Below are 13527 nucleotides of genomic sequence, written 5' to 3'. Positions count from 1 at the left end.
TCGGTAGCCAATGTGAACAAAACTTTTAAACAGGTCAACATTCACAAAGCCGCTGGGCCAGACGGATTACCAGAACGGGTACTCAAAGAATGCGTGGACCAACTGTCAAGTGTCTTCACTGACATTTTCAACCTCTCCCTGACCGTTTCTGTAATACCGAAATGTTTCAAGCAGACCACCATAGTCCCTGTGCCCAAGAAAGCGAAGGTAACCTGCCTAAATTATTACCGCCCCATGGCACTCACATTGGTAGCTGAGAAGTACTTTGAAAGGCTGGTCATGGCTCACATCAACAGCATCCTCCCGGACACCCTAGACCCACTCCAATTCGCATACCGCCCCAACAGATCCACAGATGACACAATCTCAATCGCACTCCACACTGCCCTTTCTCACCTGGACAAAAGGAACTCTGTGAGAATGCTGTTCATTGACTACAGCTCAACGTTCAACACCATAGTGCCCATGAAGGGGTGTGTACTTAGTCCCCTGTTCGCCCACGATTGCGTTGCCAAACACGACTCCAACACCGTCATTAAGTTTGCTGACGACACAACAGTGGTACGCCTGATCACCGACAACGATGAGAATGCCGATAGGGAGGTGGTCAGAGAACTGTCAGTGTGGTGCCAGGACAACAACCTCTTCCTCAATTTGAGCAAGAAAATGAGCTGATCGTGGACTACAGGAAAAGGCGGGCCAAACAGGGGATAGTACAGAGGATAGTGTGAACGGCCCAGTACATCACTGGGGCCAAGCCCCCTGCCATCCAGGACCTAGAGTTGAAGCCGGAAGTTTACATACACTTTAGCCAAATACATTTAACCTTTCTGGTGCAGCGCTCCACTAGCGACCCACCTCAACAACATCTGTTGAAATTGCAGAGCGCCAAATTCAAAATACAGAAATAGTCATAATAAACATTCATAAAAATACAAGTGTTATACATCGGCATAAATATTAACTTCTTGTTAATCCAGCCAGTTTGTCAGATTTCAAAAAGGCTTTACGGTGAAAGCATACCATGCGTTTATCTGAGGACAGCGCCCGCTTACAAAAGCATCACACATTTTCTAACCAAATAGAGGAGTCACAAGTTAGAAATAGCGATAAAATGAATCACTTACCTTTGAAGATCTTCATCTGGTTGCAGTCACAAGAGTCCCAGCTACACAATAAATGTTTGTTTTGTTCTATAAAGTCTCTCTTTATATCCCAAAAACTCTGTTTTGTTGGCGAGTTTTGTTCAGTAATCCACTGGCTCAAAGGCGGTCAAAACATGCAAACGAATACATCCTAATAGTCCCGGTAAAGTTCGTTGAAACATGTCAAACGATGTTTATAATTAATCCTCTGGTTGTCAGTTGTCTAAATAATCAATAATATTTCAACCGGACAATAGCGTATTCAATAGAAAAGAAAAACAGAAGGGCAATCGGTCACGCACACAAACCAGCACTGCATGATTCTACAGTCCACTGAAAGAAAGGTCTCATTCTTCTTCATTTTTCAGAACACAAGCCTGAAACAATGTCTAAAGACTGGTGACATCTAGTGGAAGCCAACGGAACTGCAATCTGGGTCCTAACCCATTAGATACTCTATAGGAATTCAATTGAAAATACCCACATCAAAAGAAAAAATCCAAATTCCTGGATGGATTTTCCTCAGGTTTTCACCTGCCATATCAGTTCTGTTATACTCACAGACATTATTTAAACAGTTTTGGAAACTTTTGAGTTTTCTATCCAAATCATATTATAGTTATATGCATATCCTAGCTTCTGGGCATGAGTAACAGGCAGTTTACTTTGGGCACGCTTCTCATATAGACGTCGAAATACTGCCCCCAAGCCATAAGAGGTTTTAAACTCAGTTTTTCACAATTCCTGACATTTAATCTCAGTAAAAATTCCCTGTCTTAGGTCAGTTGGGATCACCACTTTATTTTAAGAATGTGAAATGTCAGAATAATAGTAGAGAGAATGATTTATTTCAGTTTTTATTTATTTCATCACATTCCCAGTGGGTCAGAAGTTTACATACACTCAATTAGTATTTGGTAGCATTGCCTTTAATTGTTTAACTTGGGTCAAACGTTTCGGGTAGCCTTCCACAAGCTTCCCACAATAACTTGGGTGAATTTTGGTCCATTCCTCCTGACAGAGCTGGTGTAACGGAATCAGGTTTGTAGCCCTCCTTGCTCGCACAGCGTTTCAGTTCTGCCCACAAATTTTCTAAAGGATTGAGGTCAGGGCTTTGTGATGGCCACTCCAATACCTTGACTTTGTTGTCCTTAAGCCATTTTGCCACAACTTTGGAAGTATGCTTGGGGTCATTGTCCATTTGGAAGACCCATTTGCGACCAAGCTTAACTTCCTGACTGATGTCTTGAGATGTTGCTTCAAATATCCATATAATTTTCCTGACTCACGATGACATCTATTTTGTGAAGTGCACCAGTCCCTCCTGCAGCAAAGCACCCCCACAACATGATGCTGCCACCCCGTGCTTCACGGTTGGGATGGTGTTCTTCGGGCTTGCAAGCCTCCCCCTTTTTCCTCCAAACATACGATGGTCATATGGCCAAACAGTTCTATTTTTGTTTCATCAGACCAGAGGACATTTCTCCAAAAAGTACGATCTTTGTCCCATGTGTAGTTGCAAACTGTAGTCTGGCTTTTTTATGGCGGTTTGGAGCAGTGGCTTCTTCCTTGCTGAGCGGCCTTTCAGGTTATGTCGATATAGGACTCTTTACTGTGGATATAGATACTTTGTACCTGTTTTCCTCCAGATCTTCACAAGGTCCTTTGCTGTGTTCTGGATTGATTTGCACTTTTCGCACCAAAGTACGTTCATCTCTAGGAGACAGAACGTGTCTCCTTCCTGAGCGGTATGGGCTGCGTGGTCCATGGTGTTTATACTTTGCGTACTATTGTTTGTAAGATGAATGTGGTACCTTCAGGCGTTTGGAAATTGCTCCCAAGGATGAACCAGACTTGTGGAGGTCTACAATTATTTTCTGATGTCTTGGCTGATTTCTTTTGATTTGCCCATATGTTAAGCAAAGAAGCACTGTATGAAGGTAGGCCTTGAAATACATCCACAGGTACACCTCCAATTTCCTTAAATAGAGTCAATTAGCCTATCAGAAGCTTCTAAAGCCATGACATCATTTTCTGGAATTTTCCAAGCTTGTTTAAAGGCACAGTCAACTTAGTGTATGTAAACTTCTGACCCACTGGAATTGACATACAGTGAAATAATCTGTCTGTAAACAATTGTTGGAAAAACTACTTGTGTCATGCACAAAGTAGATGTCCTAACCGACTTGCCAAAACTACAGTTTGTTAACAAGAAATTTGTGGAGTGGTTGAAAAACGAGTTTTAATGACTCTAACCTAAGTGTATGAAAACTTCCAAATTCAACTGTACAACATTTAAGTAACCTGTTTACACAAGTGTGCACACACTCACACACTCACAGGCAGTGTTAGGGCAGATACTGTATGTGCTCTTTACAATGTGTGTGTGCTTTGTGTTCCCAGTGGCTGTGTCTAAACCACGTTTGACACACACCTGTACTGACGCATCGGTCACTCTGAGGTGTGATGTGGGAAACTCTGTGAATGTGAACGTGACGTGGAGCTGTAACAGAAACATACTGCCAGAACAGACAGACGCTACTCTGACCATAACCAAGGCAACGCTCTAACCTGAAGACAGTTATGCGTGTACAACGAGTATTAAAGCCAGCGAGGAGAAGAGTGATGATGTTTACCCTGAATGTACAGGTGTGTAGAATATACTATGTTTAAGGAACATACCTGGTGATAATGAGGATGATGGTGATGAGGATGATTATAATGATGACGATGGATGATGACTCTTCTGCAGATGATGATTCCTCTGCAGTGCTCTTGTTTGGGATGGAGCTTTGACTGATGGTGTTGATTCTGGCTGGCGGAGGTGGTCTGCTCCTCATCCTCATCATCATCACCTTMGTGTGTSTCTGCAGGAGCCGCAGGCAGCACAAGAMACGCCAAGAAGGTGCTGAACACAACACACATGTTATCTACATTATGATAAAACAGTACTATGATAAAACCCAAGCTACTCACAATGTACCAACATTTAACTCRATTACCTATGAATCCTAGCCCCTGATTTACCCAGATGTATTCTCMTCTCTCATATCTCCCWGTAGAGGAGGAGGAGATGAGACTGGCCCCCCTCACCCATCCCACACGCTAAGCATACGTCCWCCACCAACAAAGGGGCCAAAGCTGACCCCGGCCCCATAACAGAGCTGCGTCTCAGGCCACACCAAACTCCGGACCTCAAGTTTGACCCAGGTCTCCACAGCAAGCACCAGATGATGCTCAGACTCAGCCCATACAAATGCCCAGGTGTACAGGACCACGAAACTACAGGAATTCGACGTGTGTGTGTTTGTGTGCAAACATTRGCAAATTCTTCTTAACCACAACAACCCCTGTAGTAACAAAAGTGGAATCTGTCAGATCTATATTCTTTACTCATAAAGTAACACCAACCTGACTTTACTAGTGCTGCATCAAAAMTCGCCATCATGACATTTGACATCTAGAGCATCATAATCAGGGAGCTATATTTGCAGATTTTTTTCAGATGAGATGAAGAGGAATAAATATCTTTGATATGTTGAAACATATAGTGCTTGTTCATCTGATGTGTTCCTATGGGAAATGTAATTAGTACATATCTTGTGAGTTATAGTCTGTGTATTGTGTAGCTATGTGGTTTGTACTGTATGGTTGTTCCTGGGGTCCTCCTGTTCTAACTGAATGTTCAGTAAACTGTCCGCTGTGGCTCAGCCTGTCTCTCAGACTCACACCACATCCTGGCCTTCCAGTGCACTCAACAGGCTGAGTTCTCATGGCTGTATAGATCTCTATACCACACCTGCAAGACAAAGAAACMGCATGCTCTGCAGTGCAGGGAGATAAATAAGTGTGTGTGTGTGTTGAAAATATGCATGGGTACTTAATGAATGTGATTTCAGATCAGTTGTCTGAGACATTACTACTAATGATAGTATGACATAAACTGTATCTTGGAAAATCTACACATTCTAGTTATCAGATTCACGTGGAATTGTTGTGCAATTTAAATGTTTAAATATGAAACTATTTGTGAACAGGTTAAATGTAATTTTAGTTTCTTAATGAGAGAACGGTTTGTCATAAGAACACCACTCTGCTCACTCAGACGCCCCGCCCAAGTAAACAGACATTGGTTGTAAACTATGAAACACGCCCTTCTTTCACCACTATTGACACAAATTCAACTTTGTGTTCCAAGGACGAGAGGGCGACGGTCCCCACGTTGAAAGGGCTAAGATGATAACCTAACGAAATTAGCATCGAATTTCAAAGTGAAGATGACGGTCGACACGCCGAAAGGATGAATTTCGACTATACCYGCCAGAATCTAGCATGAGCTTAAAGTATGGCAACTTGGTTTGAACTTATTCACTAAAGAAGTGAGACCTCCTAGCCGATTGAGTTAGCCYCAGCAACTGTAAACGTGGGCTAGGAAAGGACGGACYACGTATCCAGTCWAACACACAACGACGATACTATAACGTATCCAGTTTACCACCAGAGACATTCTTCAGAGGACAAGGAAGATCTCTGTTAAGCAACACAGCCTTCCATCTACGACCAACCTATTGAAGCGCAGCTCAGAGTAAATATTCCTTGCATTTTCCTTTTCCCAAATGGGCGGTTATTTAGAATGCATAAGATACTGTATTTACGATAGCATAGCTTCTCCCTTTGTTACTCAGTCTTCCCGCACATTGAGTAATCAGCCGTCATATCTGTTCCYTCCGCTAGGGCCGTTTTCTTTTATGACATAATTTGTAATCAATGRATGATCCATTCTGTGTAGATGTAATTCTGTGTGATTATTTAGTAAATAAATAATTAAACCAAATGTTGTATTGCTGATTCAACTTGTTAGCCAGGGTTTGTGAAGATAACCAAGAATTTCCAACTTTCAGATGAGACTGAATAAGGTGACGATTAAATATTGACTGCTATTGAGGTAAAAGATTACCAGGTCTTTAAGAGTTTATTCGGAAGATATCAGCTCTATAAACATTATTTCGTGGTGCCCCGACTTTCTAGTTAKTTACATTTACATGATTAGCTTAATCAGGTAACATTAATTACAGAGAAATTATTTTATAGAATAGCATGAATTATCACTTAATCCGGCATAGCCAAAGACACGACATAGATAACATTACTGTTATCTAACACTACTGGTAGTAGATAACATTACTGTTATCTAACATTACTAGTAGTAGATAACATTACTGTTATCTAACATAACAGTAATGTTATCTACTACTAGTAATCTAACATTACTAGTATGAGATAGCATTACTGTTATCTAACATTACTAGTATTAGATAACATTACTGTTATTACTGTTATCTAACATTACTAGTATGAGAACATTACTGTTATCTAACATTACTAGTAGTAGATAACATTACTGAACGTGCTACCTGTCCCAGACCTGCTGTTTTCAACTCTCTAGAGACCGCAGGAGCGGTAGAGATACTCTGAATGATCGGTTATGAAAAGCCAACTGACATATACTCCTGAGGTGCTGACCTGTTGCACCCTCGACAACCACTGTGYTTATTATTATTTGACCCTGCTGGMCATCTATGAACATTTGAACATCTTGGCCATGTTCTGTTATAAWCTCCACCCGGCACAGCCAGAAGAGGACRGGCCACCCCTCATAGCCTGGTTCCTCTCTAGGTTTCTTCCTAGGTTCTGAACTTTCTAGGGAGTTTTTCCTAGCCACCGTGCTTCTACACCTACATTGCTTGCTGTTTTSGGTTTTAGGCTGGGTTTCTGTACAGCACTTTGTGACATCAGCTGATGTAAAAAGGGCTTTATAAATAAATGTGATTTATTGATTACTGTTATCTAACATTACTAGTAGTAGATAACATTACTGTTGTAACGGCTTTCGTCCTCTTCGTCTGAGGAGGAGTAGGAAATATCGGACCAATGTGCAGCGTGGTACGTATCCATAATATATTTTAATAGAATGAATACAAAGTACAAAAAGAACAAGAGAATCAAAATGAAAACCGAAACAGTCCCGAATGGTGAAAACACTGAAACGGAAACAACCACCCACAACACACAATGGAAAACAGGCTACCTAAATATGGCTCCCAATCAGAGACAACGATAAACAGCTGCCTCTAATTGGGAACCACACCAGGCCAAACACATAGAAAACAAACAACCTAGAAAAAAGAACATAGACTGCCCACCCCAACTCACGCCCTGACCAACCTAACACAAAGACATAAAAACGAAACTAAGGTCAGAACGTGACAACTGTTATCTAACATTACCAGTATTAGATAACATTTCTAGGTAACATTTCACAGCTGTGAGGTTCATTCAGGTTCATTCTGATCCTGAGAGTTAACATCAAGTATGACTTTCACTTTCCTGTCTCAGCAGTCAGCAGATTTAGACTAGAATACAGTAATATGTTAGCTGTCACCTGATTCAGACTAGAATACAGTGATATGTTAGCTGTCACCTGATTTAGACTAAAATACAGTGATATGTTAGCTGTCACCTGATTCAGACTAGAATACAGTAATATGTTAGCWAGCACCTGATTCAGACTAGAATACAMMAATATGTTAMCTGTCACCTGATTCAGACTAGAATACAGTAATATGTTAGCTGTCACCTGATTGACTAGAATACAGTAATATCTTAGTGGTCACCGGATCCAGACTAGAATATGTTAGCTGTGCACACCACAGGAGGTTGGTGGCACCTTAATTGAGGAGAACGGGCTCGTGGTAATGACTGGAGTGGAATAGGTGGAATGGTATCAAATACATGGTTTCCATGTGTTTGATGCCATTACATTTGGTTCGTTCCGGCCATTTTTATGAGCCGTTCTGCCCTTAGCAGCCTCCACTGGTGCACACCTATCCCAGAATTTAGAGACAATATTCCCACCAGCCCTTGAATGCACATTCACCACAACACAGAACTTCATAGCATGTGTAAGTGTGGTTATTAGCTCTTCCTGTCAGGCCCTGTTGCTGATGCTTTGTGATTGGTGGATGTCATGTGGTACATGATGAAGCAACATTCCTGTTCTAGATCCCTCCCTCAGCTGTCAATCCCTGGAACTGGCCGTTGGACACCTCCCCTGCTCTACCTAGCACAGGTACATGTGTTTGATGATTTMTAGCCATCTTTTTATTAAGGACCAGACTGAGCAGATTCCACTCTCTCTCACTCTGCTTCACGTTGTTCCTACTAACAGCCCAGAGCCGTGGTATATTTAAGAAATAAGGCATGAGGGGATGTGGTATATGGCCAATATACCATGGCTAAAGGCTGTTCTTATGCACGACGCAACGCGGACTGCCTGGACACAGCCCTTAGCCGTGGTATATWGGCCATATGACACAACCCACCGAGGTGCCTTATTGCTATTATAAACTGGTTACCAATGTAATTAGAGCAGAAAAAATAAATGTTTTGTCATACACGTGTTATACCACGGCTGTCAGCCAATAAGCATTCAGGGCTCAAACGACCTAGTTTATATTGGCCATTAGTCTTCCGTTGCCATACCTCCAAAATCGCGTCATTGTCACGGGAAGACTGGTTCTCGACGAGGCTAATTGGGCACACACCCTGTCTAGTCTCATTGTTTAATGATATATCTAATCATCTGTGCAGGGCCTATTTTGTGCTTTCATGACCTTTGTGAACAAGTACCAAGTTATTGTCTTACTCAGCGTTAAAGCAGCCTGAATAGTTGTAGCTGCAGAAATAGTTGAAGTCCACACAGTGGCACTATCGAGCCACGCAGCCCAAGCTCACTAAATAAACTACAGTAGATTTATAGGTACATCTTCTCGTCATACCCTCTTCTCACCATGCATTTTCTCTTTGTCCACTAGGTCGCAGTGGCATGTCAATGTACATGTGATTCCAAAAATCTCTTGAGGAGAATTGYCTAATTTCATGCTGAGACACAGGTGTAATCATAATACCGACAGGCATCTTTTCTCTGTAATATCAAATTATTCTGAGACGAGAATCAGAAGGCATAGAGAACACATGCACACATACAGTACCAGCCAAAAGTTTGGACACTACCAACTCAAGAGTTTCTTTATTTTTACTATTTTCTACATTGTAGAATAATAGTGAATTCATCAAAACTATGAAACACATACAGTGGGCAAAAAAGTATTTAGTCAGCCACCAATTGTGCAAGTTCTCCCACTTAAAAGATGAGGCCTGTAATTTTCATCATAGGTACACTTCAACTATGACAGACAAAATGAGAAAAAAAATCTAGAAAATCACATTGTAGGATTTTTAATAATTTATTTGCAAATTAATGGTGGAAAATAAGTATTTGGTCAATAACAAAAGTTTATCTCAATACTTTGTTATATACCCTTTGTTGGCAATGACAGAGGTCAAACGTTTTCTGTAAGTCTTCACAAGGTTCTCACACAACTGTTGCTGGTATTTTGGCCCATTCCTCCATGCAGATCTCCTCTAGAGCAGTGATGTTTTGGGCTGTTGCTGGGCAACACGGACTTTTAACTCCTTCAAAGATTTTCTATGGGTTGAGATCTGAGACTGGCTAGGCCACTCCAGACCTTGAATGCATCTTACGAAGCTTGTTTTCTTCAAACCAAGCTGCTTACCTATTGCAGATTCAGTCTTCCCAGCCTGGTGCAGGTCTACAATTTTGTTTCTGGTGTCCCTTGACAGCTCTTTGGTCTTGGCCATGATGGAGTTTGGAGTGTGACTGTTTGAGTTGTGGACAGGTGTCTTTTATACTGATAACAAGTTCAAACAGGTGCCAGTAAACAGGTAACGAGTGGAGGACAGAGGAGCCTCTTAAAGAAGAAGCTACAGGTCTGTGAGAGCCAGAAATCTTGCTTGTTTGTAGGTGACCAAATACTTATTTTCCACCATAATTTGCAAATAAATTCATTAAAAATCCTACAATGTGATTTTCTGGATTTTTTTTCTTCATTTTGTCTGTCATAGTTGAAGTGTACCTATGATGAAAATTACAGGCCTCTCTATCTTTTAAGTGGGAGAACTTGCACAATTGGGGCTGGAATCTAAATACTTTTTTGCCCCACTGATGGAATCATGCAGAAACCAAAAAAAGTTTAACAAAACAAAATATATTTAGATTTTAGATTTTAAAAGTAGCCACCTTTGCTTGATGACAGCTTTCACACTCTTGGCGTTCTCTCAACCAGCTCATGAGGAATCTGACACTTGTTGGCTGTTTTCCTTCACTCTGCAATCCAATCTCATCCAAACCATCTCAATTGGGTTGAGGTCGGGTGATTGTGGAGGCCAGGTCATCTGATGCAGCACTCCATCACTCTCCTTGGTCAAATAGCCTTTACACAACCTGGAAGTGTGTTTTGGGTCATTGTTCTGTTGATCAAGCCAAAGGGTGCGACTTTGAAGAATCTCAAACATAAAGTTTTGACGTTCTCACTGGGGGTGACTGTTGGTTGGCAAAATGAAGAGGAATACACACGTTTAACATTCTAATGTTATGTGTAAAATACTTATATTTAACTAGGAAGTCATTTATCAAAAAATCTTATTTACATTGACGGCCTAGGAACAGTGGGTTAACTGCAGAACGACAGCTTTTACCTTGTCAGCTCAGGGATTCGATCTAGCAACCTTTTGTTACTAGCCTAACACTCCAACCACTAGGCTACCTGCCGCTCCAATACAGTTTCATGTATTAATTTGATGGGTGAAAATGAATTGAAATGCATTCCAGGTGACCACCTTGTGAAGCTGTCGAGAGAATGCCAAGAGTGTCATCATGGCAAAGGGTGGTTACTTTGAAGAATCTTAAATATAACATTTTGATGTCTTCACTATTATTCTACAATGTAGAAAATAGTAAAAATAAGAAAAACCCTGGAATGAGTAGATGTGTCCAACTTTTGACTGGTACTCTACTGCACGACATGCACGACATGCACAACATGCACAACAGCACACACACGCAGCACACACACACACACACACACACACACACACACACACACACACACACACACACACACACACACACACACACACACACACACACACAACACACCACACACACACACGCACATACCACACACACACACACACACGGCAATCACACACACACACTCACACACGCAATCACACAGACACGCAATCACACACACACACACACACGCAATCACACACAGACACTGTGTGCTGTTTTTTTTTCAGTTGCCAGGAAACCACATCTCCTGCTTCCTCCTAGTCTGTCTGAAGAAAGTCTTCATGAAAAGATCATAACACCACACATACTACCACAGACAGACACACAGACTGGAGGTGTCTGAGAGCAGATAACTGAAACTMGTGTGTAGTTGATACAGCCGTGTGTTTGGTGTGCAGTTTGTCCTAGCGTGTCAGTCAGTTAGGGGCAGSATGGGGTGTCTCCAGCCGTACATTACCAGTATCCTGCTCCTCCTGAGTGGACTCATCCAATGGGGTAAGAGGATCTTCAGGTCACCACACACATACCTCRAGTCCTACCCATGGGGGTAGGCAAAATGAGGAAGAACACTACACACATTTAAGAACATTCTAATGTTATGTGTAAAATGTGATACAGTTTCCTGTATTAATTTGCTGGGTGAAAAAAATATCTGCATAAAGGAACAAAAGGTTGTGCAAATACTCGGTTCTCTTTGACCTGTTAATTATCAGCAAAGTCCAAAGTATTGAGTTGCATTTTAGAGTCCTTTGGTCAGATGATGGGGGTGGACTGTTGAAATGGCCACAGTTCTATATCAGTGTTTTATTAAAGCTCCTCTCTTCATAGTTGGTCTACTGATGAAATGTTTTGAAATACCGTTCGCGTGACAGAAAATGTCTACATGGAATGAGTCACATAATGTTTTTGATTTGATCAAACAGTGAAAACAATTAAACTAACACAAACCCTGACGATTGAAAATGATTTCTTCCAGATTGCAATGTAACAGCAGTAATTACACCTTTTGATTTGCACCACAATCAAACCTCCCCACAGCAGGTGTTAGTCTAAGAGATGGAGCTGTGGCTGTTTTCAAGCCATTACAATTGTCACATGACAGTTGCYATATGAATGCATTATTTATAGTTTGTTGATGAGAGGCAGACAGTGCAGACTGCAACCATTCTAAAAAAAGAGAGGTCATATTTGAAGCTAGATATAATTCTCTTTAAGTTTGTCTGAGAATATCATCTTCCTGTATNCCAAAAAAGTGTTTAACAAAACAAAATATATTTTAGATTTTAGATTCTTAAAAGTAGCCACCTTTTGCTTGATGACAGCTTTGCACACTCTTGGCGTTCTCTCAACCAGCTTCATGAGGAATTCTGAACACTTGTTGGCTGCTTTTCCTTCACTCTGCAATCCAACTCATCCCAAACCATCTCAATTGGGTTGAGGTCGGGTGATTGTGGAGGCCAGGTCATCTGATGCAGCACTCCATCACTCTCCTTGGTCAAATAGCCTTTACACAACCTGGAAGTGTGTTTTGGGTCATTGTTCTGTTGATCAAGCCAAAGGGTGGCTACTTTGAAGAATCTCAAACATAAAGTTTTGACGTCTTCACTGGGGGTGACTGTTGGTTGGCAAAATGAAGAGGAATACTACACACGTTTAASATTCTAATGTTATGTGTAAAATACTTATATTTAACTAGGTAAGTCATTTATCAAAAAAWTCTTATTTACATTGACGGCCTAGGAACAGTGGGTTAACTGCAGAACGACAGCTTTTTACCTTGTCAGCTCAGGGATTRGATCTAGCAACCTTTTGSTTACTAGCCTAACACTCCAACCACTAGGCTACCTGCCGCTCCAATACAGTTTCATGTATTAATTTGCTGGGTGAAAATGAATTGAAATGCATTCCAGGTGACCACCTTGTGAAGCTGGTCGAGAGAATGCCAAGAGTGTCATCATGGCAAAGGGTGGTTACTTTGAAGAATCTTAAATATAACATTTTGATGTCTTCACTATTATTCTACAATGTAGAAAATAGTAAAAATAAAGAAAAACCCTGGAATGAGTAGATGTGTCCAAACTTTTGACTGGTACTCTACATGCACGACATGCACGACATGCACAACATGCACAACACGCGCACACACACACACACACACACACACACACACACACACACACACACATCAACTAACACCACACACACAACACACACACACACACAACACCCAACACACACCACACACACATACAAACACACACCAAAATACACACCACGCAATCACACACACACTTCACACACGCAATCACACGAACACACATCACCAGTCTCCACAGCAATACACAGACACGCAATCACAACACACACCAAACGCATCACAACAGT

At 41.4% G+C, this 13527-nt stretch overlaps 1 protein-coding gene and 1 long non-coding RNA gene across 3 annotated transcripts in view; both read left to right on the top strand.

Moving 5' to 3' along the window:
• The first annotated feature begins 3553 nt into the window (after positions 1–3553).
• On the top strand, positions 3554–6315 carry LOC139023093 (uncharacterized). The gene is made up of 3 exons (XR_011474237.1): positions 3554–3794; positions 3898–4050; positions 4208–6315. It is a non-coding gene; the product is annotated as an uncharacterized lncRNA (long non-coding RNA).
• Positions 6316–11270: 4955 nt separating this feature from the next.
• igsf3l (immunoglobulin superfamily, member 3-like) overlaps positions 11271–13527 on the top strand; it is an 11508-nt gene continuing 9251 nt past the window's right edge. For both annotated transcript variants that reach the window (XM_070435077.1, XM_070435076.1), the window contains 1 exon segment: positions 11271–11637. In XM_070435077.1, coding sequence (XP_070291178.1) covers positions 11574–11637 — 64 coding nt within the window. In that variant the 5' untranslated portion in view covers positions 11271–11573.

Source organism: Salvelinus sp. IW2-2015, linkage group LG26, assembly GCF_002910315.2.
Source record: "Salvelinus sp. IW2-2015 linkage group LG26, ASM291031v2, whole genome shotgun sequence".
Lineage (NCBI taxonomy): Eukaryota > Metazoa > Chordata > Actinopteri > Salmoniformes > Salmonidae > Salvelinus > Salvelinus sp. IW2-2015.
This window is presented reverse-complemented; position numbering and strand designations above follow the sequence as displayed.